This window comes from Cydia strobilella, chromosome 15 (genome assembly GCF_947568885.1).
Source record: "Cydia strobilella chromosome 15, ilCydStro3.1, whole genome shotgun sequence".
Taxonomy (NCBI): domain Eukaryota; kingdom Metazoa; phylum Arthropoda; class Insecta; order Lepidoptera; family Tortricidae; genus Cydia; species Cydia strobilella.
Genome location: NC_086055.1, coordinates 12,713,714 through 12,731,573, shown reverse-complemented (window position 1 = coordinate 12,731,573; position 17,860 = coordinate 12,713,714). Strand labels below are relative to the sequence as shown.

Genomic DNA, 17,860 nt, shown 5'->3' with positions numbered 1-17,860 from the left:
AAAATGATTTACTGTTTTATATATATATAGTTTGTCAAAGGACTGTCTCATTTCAAACATAGACAGAGAGAATCATACTATCTTTTTCTTTCACTAGTACTAGCATACAAAAGAAAGGGATGAGTATAGTTTATTTTTTTGTTATTTACTGACAATTCGGTTTGACCAACTATAGTAGAAATCAATGAAATCCATAGACAATGTTTATGTTTTTAAGTAATATGCAATTTATTTTAAAGTGTAGTGAAGGCTAATGGAAAATGATATAATCTACATTTTTTATCAATGTTAATGGCTTATGTTATTTATTAATATTTATTAAACTTAATAATTATAGTTTATCACTGTCTTGACATGGACTTAAACGTCTAGCTAGTCTATGGTCTAATGTTGTCATAAATTGGAAAATGGCCGCGAAACAGACTTCAATGGAACAAGAAGGTGATAATATTGCAAATTACGTGCTAAACTTTCTCATTTTAACGTTATTTTGCATGATGTAATATGTAACTTGTTATACATCATTGTCCAATACGACTTACGTGTTCGTAGTACTAAACCTTTGTTCTTTGTTGGTGATGTTTTGATTACGTTCTAGGGCAAGTAGCACCCGACGATATTCCTCTAGCGTCCCTAGAGGAAAGCCTTTTGAGCCTAGAAAAGCTTGATCGTGCATCACCAGAGCTATGGCCTGAACAAAGTAAGTCTATAAAGATATTTATTATGTTTTATTCGTCATAACCCAAGCAGATAAATTTTCAAAAAGCGCGGGATTTTGGTTTCTTTCATGATGTTGTCATTCCGTCCTCCATTAAGTATCGGATTATGATTTCTGGCATTTCGGTTGTAACCGATTTGCTTTTGAACTTTTAATTTTAGTGATTTTACCATGGGTGATGGAAACGGTAATGCATCGCAGGCCGATAATGGGTCCCCTTGTTCTGATGATTTCGCAGTACCTGGAGTGTCCGAATTTGCACCGCTTCAGAACCCCAACCAGTCACCTCCCGCTTGGAGCAGAGGACTCACAAAAGAAGACGTGGTTGTAATGCAACGTAAGTGTTACAAATCGTGAACTAGGCTCCATAGTAAAGTACAACGTATCGTAGTGTCATGTGTTTTCTTGGTTATGTTTATTGAATCGTTAATGTGGTGTTATTCATCATCATCAAAACATTATGTTTTGTTTACAATTTCCAGAACTGGCAGCTCTTTCAACTAGTGGCCTTATAATGGAAGTGAAAAAACTGCATGACATGGCATACCAACTGGGACTAGAAGAGGCTAAGGAAATGACAAGAGGGAAATACCTGAATATATTTGCAAGAAGAAATCGATAGACCCCTAGTGTTATTTATTTAGCAGTTATTCAGGTTAGTCATTAAGTTGTAGTGTGTTAATTGTTGCACTCTTTCAGACGATTCCAACAAGCATCAAAGTATAAACTAAAACCTGAGGTATAAACTCGACAGACTGTTTTTGTGGTTATAACTGTTTGATTTTCAATTAAAACTTAATAAAAGCCATATATTTTTGCTTACTGTATAAATTCATTGTGATTATATTAATAATTCAAATTCAGTACCTTACATGTGGTTCTTAAGTCCTCATATGCCGAAACGCGGATCCAAATACAAGGAAACTATTTGAAAAAAATAATCCCGGCACACGAGAGGTTAATCTATTAAGTGCCAAGGTTGCAATAGTTTTGTTCAACATAATATGGTAATGATTTGGCCCGTATGCTGTCCCATTCATATGAAGCTGATAAGACTTAAGGTGCCAGTAGTTCAGGTTTTTTCCAAATGCAACTCGCCAAGCACTGAGCTGATGGCAATGCAATTGTTACTTAGTTTTTATTTTTAGTAAGTTTTTACAAATTGATTGGTTTGCATTTTTAGAAGCAATTTTTATTTTAATAGTATTAGCATTTGTTCAAAAATAGTTTCAAATTTGTAATGGTGCATATTAGACCTATGTTTGAATCAATATTTATATTTTTGGGTATAATATTATGATCTAGAAAAGCACTATGATATTTCAAAAAAGTGCTGGCTGAACCCACTGCACCTTAAATTATCAAGTCATCAAATCAAATATTTGACGTAGCATACTAATAGAAAAACTGTTTGATATAACAATTACATTATCATAGGATAGGCATATATTAACTTGAGCCCACCCCGGGTAAAGGTAATGATTTTAGCAGCCTATTTATGTATGATTGATGCTACCACTATAGAGTCCCATTAAAACTCAACTGTCTGCTTACCTCTCTTCTTACTTCTCATCTCATGCTTAAATCATTAAATTGATGTATTTATTTATTAAACCCATATATTTTTTAATTTCCAATTTATTTATATAAATTGCTCATTTTCTATCTATTTAACTAGATTTAGTTATAAAATTCAACATGTGGAAAATATGCAATTTACGTTACATTGCCGACTACTAAGGTAAACTGCATTCAAAAGTTTGATCAGATACTGCAATGTAATGAAAATTGCATGCAAGTTCTTACTAGTCTAAACCTCTAGCTTTAGATAAAATTAATTTGGTATGGATAGTTTTTATCACGGAAATCATATACATTTATTTAAATCATATATTTAAAGATCCGGGCAGAAGCTAGTACAGTCAGCAATACTATTTGTGTACAAACTTCTATGTAGGGGGGGGGGGTACCTTTTATTTGCAGCTGACTGTACATAGACTGCAAAAATTACAGCCACCAGCCAGGTAAAATTTGGCTCATGTACGTTTCTAATCAAGATTTTTGTTTATTTTCCTTGTTCCTAGAATAGTATAGGTATGCTAGTTTCACCCAACACAAAATCATGTTGAAAGAAAACAGTTTATTTTATTCCAAATAACATTTTATTACACAATGTTAACGAATTTAGTCTTCTAAGACTGTAAAATAAATTTATTTGAAAGAAATTCACATTGTCTTACATCATTTTACAATTAAAGATTATGCTTAGAGCCTCCATAGAATCATGGACCTACATATAAAATTCAAGCCTTGCTATCATGCTGAACTTTTGAAATAATGATGAAGTTAGGTATAGGTATAATTTATATTGTTGGATGCCCGATATAACATAGTAATTGGGATGACCAATAGGTAACAGTTACTGAATTATTATTTTACTTTTTTTTTTTTATCAACCAGCTGGGCTAGCAGTCTAGCACATGTTTGGCGCGACAGTATCTCGCGGCGAGATAGACTACTAGTCTAACCCGTTCATATAAAAATACCGCAAATCGATGTACAGGTTAGCCGTTTGGCACACACATACTAGAGGCCAAAACAAATTTTTTGACCCGCAGTTCCTTATAAATATTTCGCTGCGGGGGAGTGGTAAAACATTATTTTTATTGTATAGAAAAAAAAATGGTATGTGGTATCATACGAAAGGGCTTTTTGAGGCGATTCTAAAACTATATCACATCATTACATTTCGGGCATTTTTTTTTAATTGAAACAAAAAGAATTTTCGAAACATACCAAGTTTGGGCTCCTCCAGACACGATATGGCTGATTTTTTTTTTTGTACAATATACCACAAATGATACGTGATATCCTCATGTCTAACTCCAAGAAAGCAATTTTGAAAATAATATCATTAACAAGTTTTTTTTAATTTTTCAATTTTACAGTGACAGTTCTACTTCAATACCTATTTCACGAGACTTATGGAACTATACTGCAGATACGGTACATATTAATCATAAAATGATACGTAATATCCATATATCGAACGGGAAATACCTCTTTAACCCTTTAACTGCGCCTTTCATCAGTTGGTATAGTTTGTTTAGTTTTTGACACAAAATATCAAGATTGTATCCTTCAGATACGATATACCCTATCGATTTTTCTTTGTACAATATACCACAAAGGATACGTAATATCTTGATATCGGGTCAAAAATTTTGTTTTGGCCTCTAGTATGTGTGTGCCAAACGGCTAACCTGTACATCGATTTGCGGTATTCCTTTGAAATTGGGGTCGAGCGGCTTCCGCTATACCTGTTAGGTTAGGTTAGCATACCCCCTAAATCGGTTTCTTTTATCCCAAAACACTGAAAATACATTTCAGGGTGTTTTGAGGTAGTTTCGTTATATTTAGGGGGTTGTTAATTTTAGAAATCGCAAAATAAGGGACAACCTACTACCCGTCCCTCTTTTATTAACATAGATAAAGAAGGGTAGTCTATCTAGCCGCGAGAAACTGTCGCTAGATTTTTTAACTCTTGTGGAATCAACAAGGCTTTTTAGACAAACATGGGAATTAAGTTTTTGATTAGCCAAACAAAAGTAGGTTCATAAAACGGTAAAATAAGAAACCTAAACATGTAAATTCACATACAAAATAGACTTAAAGCATGTTACTAATTATTTCTATCTACAAACCTGATCTTCAGTGGTTTGTTAGGTTTGGAAATGAATTGTTTTGTCGGCTTGATATCTCCATAGTGATATTCGAGTTTAAACTTTTTCAATACCTGTAACAAGTAATTAATGATGTCAATTGCTACAGTTGGCTATGTGCACGACTGAAGCGCCTGATTGGCGTTTGTGAGCCACAGTTTTTTTTTCTTCTTCATGGCTTTAGCAAGGTGTATTCTGCCAAAGTCGAGGTGTAGAATTTGACTTGTGAGACGAGAATGTTCGGTTAAATTTTGATCTTGTGGAAGGATAGGCTGGGACAGTTATTTAACAGTTGACAAATGTCAAATATGATGAAAATTAAAGCGTACTAATTAACATGTTAACTGTCCCCATACAAAACGATGACAGTCACACGTCCACGTGTGCTTTCACTTTGAAGCTGTGAACCCATAGTGGAAGCACGCACTCTTGAAAAAAAAAGCTTCATGACCCCACATTGAAGTCCCGGACAGAAATGCCCAACAAATTATTAGGTGTTCGTTATTATTTAGCTAATTGGTTAAAAACGTTAGGGAAAACCGGCGTCTTTCCTTTGGACAATATGACAGCTAACGATTTGGGTATTTTACAGAGGTTTAAATCATGCAGCTTTTAATAATTAGAAGGTTGGAACATGCCTGGGCCGGCATTAAAATAATTTATTATTTTATGATGTCTACAGAAAAGACACCTTTACTCTTACTAAATGTTTTGATCCAGTTGGGAAGTCATGTCAGTATCATTCATATAGTTGGTCAAACCAAATTGTCAGTAAAAAAGTAATTTTTTTTGTATGGAATTTTTTTTTAGAAACCTATCGTGTGTGGTATTTTATATGAAAGGGCTTTTTGAGGCGATTCTTAACATTTACCACATCATTACATTTGAGCCATATTTTTTTAATTAAAACAAAAATAATTTTCAAAACTACCAAGTTTTGTATCCTCCAGATACGATATGGCTGTGTTTTTTTTACAATATACCACAAATGATACAATGATATCCTCATATTTAACCCCAACAAAGCAATTTTGAAAATAATCTCATTAAGTTTTTTTTTGTGGCTGTTTGTTTACCTAAATAAATTACAAAAAAATATCGGAAAGATCACCTGGACTGTAAGCAAAGACATAATGGCTTCAGCCATACTCTGTCCCAGACACTTTCGGGCTCCATGTCCAAAAGGTATGGAGGCGAACGCATGGTAATCGCGAGGCTCTTCCTTGAGCCACCTCTCTGGGTAAAATCTGTCAGCGTCATCGAAGTTACTCTCATTTCGGCAGGTGTCTTGATTCGCCATAATTATTAGAGTACCTTTGGGGATACTGAAAGGAAAATTTTAATGTTTTAAGTGTCGTTGTGTTGCAAACATTTTTGATCGATTTGTATGATTATATCAACTCACTTGTATTTGTCCAATATTATGTTCTTTGGTAGTATCCTGGTAACTATTGGCATGGGAGGGACCAATCTAAAAGCAGAACAATTATTTTGTATTACACAAGATTTTTTTGAATTAATATTTCAAGTGCACACATTCAACAATCTTACATGAGCGCATTATTGTACCCTTTGGTGATTATTAGCTACGTAATATATAATAAAATAGTAGTAGGAGTATAACAAAAACATCAATACCTCAATGTCTCTTTAATGCAGGCTTGGAGGTACGGCGTGTTATCTTTGAGAGTCTGCACACTCGTCATGGAACTTGTCACTAGGGCATCGATTTCTTGCATAAGTATGTTTTGTGCTCGTTGGTGTTTCGCCAAGTAGTATAGTAAGAAGGAAGTTGAGGATGAAATCTTGAAATTAATTGTGTAAAGTAGACAAAAGATTATTACAGTATTATAGTTCATGTGACTGGCATAATTAAAAGCATTAAAATACGAGTGGGTTTATAAAACGAGCTGAAAGAGAGTTTCGTAAAAGCACACGAGTGTTGATAGATAGATAGATAAATTGTTTATTTGTTTGCCACAATACACACAAAATATTCAAATACAGAAATGACATAGGTACACAGAACAATCCAGAAAAAAAAAATTACAACAACAAATAAGTCACACAGATTTTTACATAATAGAGAAAAAGGAAAAAATACATAAAAATACTGTTTTATACAAATAAAAATCCTTGGCTCTAAAGTAGTTTGCTGCTCTGGCTGTACCTATGCGATTTGAATATTATTTATACCGTTGTAATGGATATTCTAATGCTAATTATGGCCATGTAAAATATTTAAACGAATGCAAATAGTTATTATGTATATATTTTTGGAACTAGCCCTCGTAGTAAACCATTACTTAATTTAGAAACTAGCGAGCACCGTACATCAGAAGTGGGATCATACCGTATTAACTCCAATCAGCAACATATCCATCAACACAGTGGCCACATCCTCCACGCTCAAAGGCTGGTCCACAATCATCGCGGTCGCCACCGACTCCATACCTAGAATATGGCGTACTGTTGTAAAATATTTGCTATGTCGATCTTACTTATTTATTTAAGCTTACCTTTCTTGAAGGTGTCGTCGCCGCTGCACGCTTCTCTTGCTTGTAATACGTGCTTACCAATCAAACTAGAGGAATAAAGAAAAAGTGAGTAACTTTATAAAGTATAGTAAGTATGCATAGGTACATTACAAAAGCGAGCGCCGAATATACACACACAATATATATATGTTGAACTTGAACATATTGTCAAACCAACTATTTGTTGCGTTCCATCTTATGAATCTAGTTTTAGGTATTATACAAATACCTAATATACCTAACTATAACATGTGTATAGTTATAGATACACATGTTTGCCAAGTTTTGTAGTACCTATATAAAAAATCTTACCCATCAATAACATCACAATGCTTCCTTAGCGAATACCAGGCAGGGGTAGCAAACAGTTTCCACATGTGGAACCCCGACTCACACTTAATTATGGCGTCGGTGGCCTTTTCCAAGCTGTTATAGAGCCATGACGCGTCGTTCTGGTTGTGTATTATTTTCGTCTCCAACATGTTGAACTTTTGCGCAAATAATATCAGCCCTAAAAAGAGTAAGAAAAACGGTTTTTTATTTACCTCTTACCACAGTAATATTGCTAATCTCAATGAATATTTTAGATGCGAGTGCGAGAGTAACTGTCCGTCTTCTTGTCGTGTCTTTTCACGGCTGAAGTACTGAACCAATGATGATGAAATTAAGTATAGATTATGAAGGTTTAGCATTTAGCCCTAGTAAGTGCGCCCAAAAAAGTGCGATTTACGGTAAATGATGATGATGGAATTTGCTTTCGCACAGTTGCTCATTTTGACTCACAGATTAAATTAGGAAGGGGAGCCAATCGAATTTTTGATGCAAAATTTTGACTAACCCACGAAATTTGTAAAAAATAAAGTTTTGCTATGTGGTCAAGTTTGGTATCATTTAATTCCTAAATCAATCTGTGAGTCAAAAGGAGCAACTCTGCAAAAGGAAATTCCATCATCATCATTTGCCTTATCATTAAGTGTACACCATCTTTAGCATTTAGGGTATTAGGGGAGGGAGGGAAGATTACATAACTAGTATAACATACATACATGAAGAGAAGAAATAAAAGAAATGACGTACCCATACAATCGTAGGTCCATTTATGCAGTTCCTTATACAGATCAGTCTTCAATTCATCCTGGTGGTTCCTCAGCGTGTAAATCTTTCTCGTAAGAATATCACACACTTCCTTTAGGCTCTGCATGTTTTGAGACACTGTTGTATGCAGAGGCGCGCATACTAGGGACCTTCTGTGGGCCCAGTCTTCACCTTTGCTGCAAAAAAACTTCGGTCGCAGTTGGCAAAGTACATTTCTTGTAACAGGGTGTCCGCTTCTTTCACAGAAAATTGTTTCATAGAATGTAATGATTCGCAGAATTTTCATTTCATAGAAACTTTTTTTTTCAAAACCGTTAAAATTTTAGGTACAGCTAAAATGTCATTGTGTAGAACCTATTAGGTCTACTTAACAGAAAAGTAGGTTAGGTTAGGTTGGAACTGCGACCCTTTGTGAAAAAAATATGTTTTCTATGAAATGAAAATTTTGGGAAATATTACATTCTACGAAACAACTTTCTGCAAAACAAGGTACAGCCCTTATTACACCAATGGCCATTGGCTAGGCTCTCAGCGTGGGAAAGCCCCCAACGAGGGAAGCGATAATCTGGCCAAAATCAAAAGAGGTTGATGATTAGGGCAGGGCAGCGCACGATTCTTCATTGTTGTGTATGTCTTTCATCTGATCAGGGTGCTTTGCCAACGTGCAATCGTTAACGCTCCGTAGCGAACAAAACGCAACTGTCACTGTCGTACTAATGTGGAAGAGTGATAAAGAGAGATGACTACGGAGCACTAACGATTGGCACGTTGGCTACGCGCCCTGATAAGATAACTCCACTCAAGTCAGTAGAAAAAGGCGCGATATTAAAATTTTCTATGGGGTCTACTTTTTGCGCTTACATTTTTTTAAATTTACCGCCTTTTTCTACTGACAAAGTGGGTGTGCCACAGTATAAGCTTTAATTTATATTTCAGATTGCTCCAATTTATCCTACTAATCTGCCATATTAATATCTGGAATAAAATGTAACGAGTTAAATACTAACATAGAATACAGTCCTAAAATATTATTTTTTTCCACACGATACTTGTCGAGCGAGTCAAGCGCCGACCTCACTGGGTACTCGCCCTCCATGGAGAAAACCTTTTGTATGTGTTCTGGGTGGTTAACGAACACTATGTCGGCCCCCACAGGGCTCACGAAACGCACCACGGGACCGTACTCGTCGAAAAGTGCAGACATGTTTGTGAAAGGGTTTTTCAAGTTTATATAGTTACCTGAAAAAATTAACGGTAGTAAGACGGGACAAAGGTCGTTTTGTATGTTACGATTATGAAGATTGACGTATCTAAAGCACTACAGCAACAGCACCATCTTTGAGAACTGGGGCAAAAGTGGACGACCGAAGTGCCTAGAGGCGCTGTAGTTTATTATCCAAACCAAGAATTACTTCGGTATTGCAAACATTTTAGTCAAATGGCGCATCTACAGTTAATATACAGATAGTAGATAATGTACTTATGTTAAATGCTAAAGTCAGAAGTCCCGCAGTCAACTGCGTTCCAATCTGGAAAGAATATTGACGCAGGTTGGAAAAATATTTCAAAGCCTTAGGCCCCGGTACGTGATCGAAGGACAGAACTTCAGTATTCGTTCTTGATACGACCATAGGAACAACTCGTGGAGCTGGATATATGTCCGTAACCGTCTCATTAGCTGAATCTATCTGGATTTCAGGATTGTGTAATTTATTCGGCATTTCATGAGCCTTCACTGATTGCATCCGAACAAACGACGAACATATTTTCTTCTGACACAGGTTGACGATTATATTCGTTTGAACACAGCTCAATTTATTTAGCAACATTTTAGTAAATTTTAGCTTTGAAACAGAAATATTTATCTATGTTTCCCGACTGAAACACGACCCAAGTTGACATTGGAATACAAACAAAAGAATGTGAATATCATTCGAATCTTGGCGCCATCTTAATCTGTCTATGGTTCGTCGTCATTCTACTTAAATTTGATATACACGAGAATGACGAGAATGCCCTACGTTTGTAGTAGTATTTTGATTTCGAATAATGGCAATATTATAAAAAAAAATCAAAGGCGTATTTACGGAACGCTTAAAATACAACGTGTTCTTTATTTTTTTATTAATCTCAATATCTCAATGTAATTTTTTTTTACAAATACATTGCAATAAGTGCAATTCTAATATTTTTAATTTTATGCTTTAGTTGAAAAAAATCATTAAAATCTATCATTAAATAAATAAGTTGCATAGAAAAAAATACTATATTCTTTGCCTATCACGTTTGGCTTTAAGGGTCTAAAAAACTCTTCAGTCAGTAACACGATTGTTCGGAGAGGACGGCGAGTAGTAGATGGCGGGAGTGATCTCCGTGTGATATAACTGTGTTAGATTAGTTTTTAAATTTTTAGTGTATATTATAGAATAGTTATAAAAATGACTAGGTAAATGTGCTATCAAAATGTGAACATGTTTACTCCATCGTATATCTTTCTCATCCTATAGATAAGAGATTTTGGTTTGGAATAGGTATGTCTGACTTCTATCCCTCATATTTGCTATAAAAGATTACCTTTGCCTTTTCAGAGCTAAAATAGAACTAGGCGATGTGACGCCTCACAATATAAAACAACTAAAAAAGCTAAACACAGTTGTTTTCCCCGTGTCATACAACGATAAGTTCTACAAGGATGTATTGGAGGCAGGTGAATTGGCCAAGCTAGTTTACTACAATGATATTGTGGTGGGCGCAGTTTGCTGTAGGATAGATACGTCGGAGAACTCCCGGAGATTGTACATAATGACGCTAGGGTGCCTGTACCCATACAGAAGATTGGGCATTGGGACTCTCATGGTGGAGCATGTGCTCAAATATGTTGAACAGGAGGGCAATTTTGACAGCATTTTCTTGTAAGTACAATAAATTCAAGCTAATCTTGCATTTACAAAAAACAAGTAGTTAACCTATTCATATTGATGCGGAAGGAAGCATACTATGCTATGTCTGAAGCAACTAAAAATATGTCTGATAGCATAATTGAAGGTTATGTTTGTATGTATTATAGAGATTAGTGCTACACCTACATAACCTTAACCAACATATATTGATCCATTTTATTTATAGTGAGAAATCAATAATATTGTAATGCTATGTTTCATTCAGTAAATATCTTGATGATTTCTGTCCCCTGTTAGATTTAGATATCAGGAAAATGTCAGGCTTCAAAGGTTCTTGTGGTACTTTAACATTATTACTTCAGCAATTTCACAGATTCTTCAAATTAGCTTGAAATTTGTTTATAATTTCATGACTCTTTAATACATCTAGACTTTTTTGATAGCTAAAGATCTTACTTATTTTTTCAGACATGTCCAAGTCAACAATGAGGGTGCAATAGATTTCTATAAGAAGTTTGGCTTTGAAATTGTGGAGACGAAAGAACTCTACTACAAGAGGATAGAGCCGGCAGACGCACATGTGTTACAGAAGACCATTAGACAACCCCAGAACGCTCCCATGTCCAATGGTACTGTGCCACATGCCAAAACAAACGGGCATGACTGAGCTAGAATGTGAAACTCGATATGTACAAAAAGCTCTGAAATTTGCATTGTATGATGAAAATAGTTCTATGACAGGCTTCTGACAGTTGAATTATTACTAGATGTTGCATATTTATTTGTCTTTTTCTCATCTCTTATTTTGTGGCAGTCGAAAACTGCAGCTATACTAATTAAAACAACATGGGTAATTTTCATACTAATCTATAATGCCTCTAATTTCTCCATGTTAAACTATGCCGTACAATTGCTGTTGTGTCACGATGTCTTTCAAAATAAAATCATTCAACATTGTTTCACACAAATGCTGTATAGGATTATCTGCTCTTAACTAGCCTATTGCCAAAGCACATAATTTTATTTTATGTATTTATTTATAATTCAAATTAGTATTGTACTCAAATTTTCTGGACAAGTATTCTATTCCTGTGATAATTGTACATTGCTTGGCAATGACCTTTTATTAATAATAGACGCGTGACGTTCATAGTTGACAAAACTAAAATGCAGGCAATATTTAGTAGATGTTTGTGACAATCTTGGCACATTGGCGTCAGCCGTACGACTTACTCGATATAGGTTCCGGAACCTATATTTGATGGCTCACGATCGAGCGCCGGGTGCCATATCTACCTCCCTTTACATACATCCATGGTGCTTGGTAATTTGAAAGTTATATAGTGACATCTAATAATAATTTGACTGTCAGAAGTATTTGCTACCTGACACAGCAAGAAATCATCATAGAAAGGTTAACTGGCCATAATTGTTAAGCCAAGTGATAACAACAATTGTATAAAACACAAGTCACTCACTAAGTATACATACAGTCATAAATTAATGTTAAGCCAGAGGCCTACAAATGTAACTTTGCCTGTGTGTGAAACCAACAAGACAGGTGTAAATCGGAAAATTTTAAACTAGCCTTCAATAGCTATTTGTTTTACAATTGGGCAAAGTTGTTGTTTAACCTCTCATGCTAATATTGATATCCGAGCAAGCGAAAGATTCCGAAATGGAATCTTAAGCGTTGCGAGGGTTTCAAGGCACGAGGGTTAAACAAATTTTGCCACCGAGCGAAACACAAAAATTTTTCACCACATTAACACAAGGAAAATACTAACTGTAAAATATCATACAAAATCAAAGCAAAATGAATGTTATTAAATATTTATCATTCAAAATCATCATTTAAAGTCAACATAAGGAAACAACTCAAAATTTGCATTTGATTACTTTGCCCCACATGTATATAATGCAACATTCTCATCAGTTTTTGAACAAGCAAGAGAGCCTTTTACCAGCTGGTGTGGTGAAAAAATATTTTTATTTTATTTATTTATTTATTTAAAAGCGTCAACCTTCAGCCTTCCGCGCTAAACGAACTTGCTGCTTTCTGGCTCTGTCGCACAGAAAAACAGTATACACACCTCGGCGGGTAAATAAGAAAGCCTCAGATCACATGTAATTGTTGCCCTAGGTATGTAATTTACTTTACAGTACATATGGTGCCAATTTACCGCCCGAGTGCGGTAACTAGCACTATACGTGCGTATGTGGAAAATTTAAAGGGCCATATGTACTGTAAAACGTTGTACAATACACGTGCGAAAAGGTAATTCGTCACTCGTGTGTTTCACTTGTTCATTAACAAATATGATCTGTTGTTAGATATCTTTTTTTTTCCAAACTACATATATTACAATGAAATACATAAATGAAGTAATTTTCTTTCTCTGTGTGTGTAGTTTATTTCTTGCGTATTTGTGTAAGTGTACAAAAAAATAAGCTAATTTATTAATGTTTTAAAGCATAAGGAAATACATACCTACATACATTTTGATAAATAAATAATCTTTTAATATTGTTAACATGAAAAAGGCTAGTTCAATTTTACTGATTATAGGACTTAAGTTTTAGCATAATATTAAATTTCTTACTGGCAATATATAAAAAAAATGCTTACTACATAGCCAGTTAAAGAAACCTTATTTTAGCATTGTGTACAATTTAATAATGGTATTAACTTATTACTCAATAGGGTTTTTTGACCCCTCTAAATTTTCAGGTATTTTATGTAAGAAACTAAGTAAGAAAAGTAAGTAAGTCTGGTTGTCTGTCAAAGGTTGCAAATGCCTTTCATGGCCTCTTTTGAATTGACCTATCATGATATCATGTAATATTCGAATATGTAACAGTTTCATGGCAAAGTTACGCAGTTGGTTGCAATATATGTAATAGATGGACTTAAGAATGTGGTTGTGGAATTTGAGGCCATAAAACAATAGATATGACTGAATACTTCTCTAATATCAATGTCATATATTGTACAGAACACATTAATGATAAGTTCAAGCATGTTGTTGATCTAATGTTTGCAATTTAGAGTTAATAGTTGTGAAGGTGGAATGTTTGATATAACTTTATTTTTCATAATTTTACATCACTGAGCACCGAACTATGCAATTTCCCATACAATAAAATTTAGTGAACGCTAACGGTGACTGACGGTTTGGTGAAACCGGCCCTTAACGTTTGATATTATATCACATCATTGCAAAGTACTGACATAACTTTTATGATACAAATAATAAATACTGTTGCTTAAAGTCAATATTATGTTATATCAAACATTGGCGCCTGTCTATTATTATTAAAATCTTTGCAGTTGTAATTAAGTTTTCATCATTTGAATGTGTAAAATATAGGTTATTCTTGGCTCTAGGCATTCTGTTAACTAAACTGATGGCATACAAGTGTACATTTCGAAATACTTAAAATTTAAGTAAGTTTATGGTATAAGGAGTTTCCAATTTGGTACCCAACAGTGTCCCTTTAATCAAGTATCAGGATTTACCTCGCAATATTGTTTTATCTTAATGCATTTGTACCGGGAACATACCTTATATATTACATTACTTAAAGTAATAAAACACGATCTTATTTAAAGATTTTTTTTTTTTAGTTTTTACTTGCACAGCATAGGAATTTGATGTTCATTAATTTTAATCCCTTGTTGATTTTTATTTTAAATTTTTTCTATGTTAAACATTACTGATTTTAAACGTGATAAAATTTTTAGTGTCTGTAAATTATTTTATTCTGGTTAGACATGTTTACCAAAAAGTCAATTTACCTATGAATGTCTGTTCTGTAACCTATTTGTTGGATATCATGTTCACTACTACCTTAGGATTAGTGTAATAAACCTGATTAACATATCTTTGGGCTTTTATTTATTGCAATAACTACCAATTGTTCCTATGTATAGGTGAAGTACATGTCGTCAGATGACAACCAAGGGCCCGTTTATCAAAAGCTTGTAGCTTGTAATACAACGGGCCCCAAAACTCACTAATTGCATAATAGTTATTTACGATACAAGTGCGAATTACCTATTCGCACGTGTATCGTACAACGTTTTACAGTACATATGTCAATGTACTGTAAATGTCAACAATGTCAGTCACCTGGGTTCTTCTAGGAGTATCCTGATTTGTGATTCTATCACGCAGATAAATTCCGAGCATCGCTCTCCATTGCACATTACCGGCCCAAAGTGAGCCGCCTTATAAGTCCCTTTGTGAATGACCATCCCACTTATTCATAAAACATTACAAGCCTCAATTAGTTAGTTTATGTTTTATAAAAAAAAACCCGGCCAAGTGCGAGTCGGACTCACGCACGAAGAGTTCCGTACCATTACGCAAAAAAATCACGTTGTGTGGGAGCCCCACTTAAATATTTATTTTATTCTGATTTTAGTATTTGTTGTTATAGCGGCAACAGAAATAAAATCTAATCTGTGAAAATTTCAATCGTCTAGCTATCAGGGTTCTTGAGATACAGCCTAGTGCTACCCTAATACGTCCAATCCGTCCGTCTGTACGGACAATGGAGTCTTAGTAATAGGGTTCCGTACCCAAAGGGTAAAAACGGGACCCTTTTACCAAATTACTAAGACTCCGCTGTCTGTCTGTCACCAGGCTGTATCTCACGAACCGTGATAACTAGACAGTTGAAAATTTCACAGATGTACTTCTGTTGCCGCTATAGCAACAAATACTAAAAACTGAATAAAATAAATATTTAAGTGGGGCTCCCATACAACAAACGTGTTTTTTTTGCGTAATGGTACGGAACCCCTTCGTGCGCGAGCCCGACTTGCAATTGGCCGGTTTTTTATGTATTAAAAAGTAACAATTAAGTAAGGTATATTCACGAGGAATGGGCTACTTTTTTATACCACGTCGGTGGCAAACAAGCATACGGCCCGTCTGATGGTAAGCAGTCACCGTAACCTAATATCAAACTCCTGCAGCTCCAGAGGTGTTAGATGCGCGTTGCCGACCCTCTAAAAACCTGTACACTCATTTTTTGAGTGAGGAAATTTATTAATTTACGCGTTTAAGAGGGTAAACGTATAGTGCGCGACCGTTTAGGTTCTAGGGTGAGGATTGAATAAATAAATAAAATTCTTTTATTTGCTTAAAATATGGTACAACAAGGCGATATTGGAAAGGTTTTCCCGTACAGTGACATATTTTGCTGGTTAAGCATGCAAATGTTATCTTAAAGCTGTCTTAATCTATTACATTGTTTACTTAAAACTATAATTTCTATTTATTATTTGGAGGAACTCATTTAAAGAGTAAAACACCTGTTTTTTGAGCCAAGTATATAGTTGGGATTTGAATGGATTTAGAGGCAGGGGTTTGATATTTTTAGGAAGGGCATTAAACATTTTCATACATAAATAATAGCTATTTTTCATAAAAAGTGAACTGTACGGAACGAAGTCTAATACAAGTTTGGTAGGATATCTTGTATTTCTATGGTAAACATCTATGGCCTTTTTAAAAAGATCTGGGTATTTTTTTTACAAAAACTGCTGCCTCGAAAATGTACATGCATGGTAGTGAAACCCTGCCGACGGCGAGCGGTGCGGTGAACATTTCTTCTGAGCACAGTCCATTGTACAACAAGCAGTAGAACACACACAAGGAGGCAAAGTCTCTCTTTAGACCTAAAAGGTTCAATGCCGCTTGTGAGTTTGGGATCGTTTTGATTCGTACAGCGCGCCTTTGGACTGAGTCGAAGGGCCCAAGCTAGTATCCAGGTGCTCCTGCCCAAAGGTGACAACAGTACTCCGGTCTGACTTGCGATTTACTTAGGGTAAATATACGGATGGGGAACATAATAAAACAAATATAATTAGCGTTAATTTATATTCGAAATACTTTTGAGTTTATTGTTGTTAGCATAAGACATCGTATGATTTGATATCAGTGACTAGTTTTCTACTTTGGACTTAACAGCTTGGTCATAATCTATTTCAATTATTTTATCTCGTCATTCGTCTCATTTCCTTGTTAAGGCCGGTGTTTGTTTAAAATTTTAAATATTGGGTTCATTTCGATACAATGAATTTCTGAAGTCAACAATATCGTTTAGTCATTTTATTCTACAAAAATATCGTTAAATAGTTTTTTACAATCTCATACGTAATAGTACATTACGATACAAGTGCGAAAAATAGGAAATTCGCAACGAGTGGCGATACATTAAAACACGACCGAAGGGAGTGTTTTAAATTGACACGAGTTGCGAATTACCTATTCGCACATGAACCTATTGTAAAACGGTACATATGGCCATTTAAATTTTCGACATAGTCACGTAATGTGCTATAATTATAATTATCGCACTAGTGCGGTAAAGTAGCACCATATGTACTGTAAACAAATATAATACAGTTATTGTGTTTTCTTATTATATTCGTGCATAGAATACTGACAATAATGCTTTCAAAGCAGCTATTCACTATCACAGATATTGTTAAATATTGCATTGACATTTCAATATTTTCACCAAACAGTAAATATGACATTTAAAGCAATTAATTTTAACAACGAACAATAATTAAAGTACCGTATACGTACTTATGACAAAGTTAAATAACTTATCAGTAACTTACGCTATTGAAATCATGCGAAGATTTAGGTAAAATATTAGTATAAAAAATAACACAAAATTGTAGTTAGGTAGGTACATAACACAACTCCCAATTAGAATTTGATAAATAAAACAACCCTTTGAGCACCTAGAACGCACGAAGTTTTCTTTTAAAACTTGATCTACCCTTTGACCGCCACAGTCGGCAGCCGACATATCGGTTTAAAGAAATTTATTGTCTAAGAAATTACAGAAATTTCGCTTATAAGA

At 34.7% G+C, this 17,860-nt stretch overlaps 4 protein-coding genes across 5 annotated transcripts in view; 2 read left to right on the top strand and 2 right to left on the bottom strand.

Moving 5' to 3' along the window:
- LOC134747590 (small ribosomal subunit protein eS19A) overlaps positions 1-17,860 on the bottom strand; it is a 469,695-nt gene that overhangs the window by 5,066 nt on the left and 446,769 nt on the right. The gene's annotated exons all lie outside the window — the stretch shown is intronic.
- Positions 379-1,553, top strand: LOC134747746 (protein lin-52 homolog). Its single transcript, XM_063682369.1, has 4 exons — positions 379-441; positions 599-700; positions 957-1,055; positions 1,201-1,553. Exons 1-4 carry the CDS (start codon positions 408-410, stop codon positions 1,338-1,340), a joined length of 375 nt encoding a protein of 124 aa, XP_063538439.1. The 5' UTR covers positions 379-407; the 3' UTR covers positions 1,341-1,553.
- On the bottom strand, positions 4,323-10,005 carry LOC134747558 (probable cytochrome P450 301a1, mitochondrial). Of its 2 annotated transcripts, none has more exons than XM_063682123.1 (10): positions 9,553-10,005; positions 9,080-9,311; positions 8,055-8,248; positions 7,290-7,488; positions 6,960-7,024; positions 6,794-6,909; positions 6,079-6,245; positions 5,846-5,911; positions 5,552-5,765; positions 4,323-4,514 (listed from the first exon to the last, which is right to left on the bottom strand). In XM_063682123.1, exons 1-10 carry the CDS (start codon positions 9,899-9,901, stop codon positions 4,401-4,403), a joined length of 1,716 nt encoding a protein of 571 aa, XP_063538193.1. In that variant the 5' UTR covers positions 9,902-10,005; the 3' UTR covers positions 4,323-4,400. The 2 variants fall into 2 exon arrangements, with proteins under 2 accessions (XP_063538193.1, XP_063538194.1); XM_063682124.1 differs by having other exon boundaries at positions 6,794-6,894; positions 9,553-10,004.
- On the top strand, positions 10,396-14,857 carry LOC134747589 (probable N-acetyltransferase san). The gene is made up of 3 exons (XM_063682181.1): positions 10,396-10,518; positions 10,661-10,984; positions 11,441-14,857. Exons 1-3 carry the CDS (start codon positions 10,511-10,513, stop codon positions 11,637-11,639), a joined length of 531 nt encoding a protein of 176 aa, XP_063538251.1. The 5' UTR covers positions 10,396-10,510; the 3' UTR covers positions 11,640-14,857.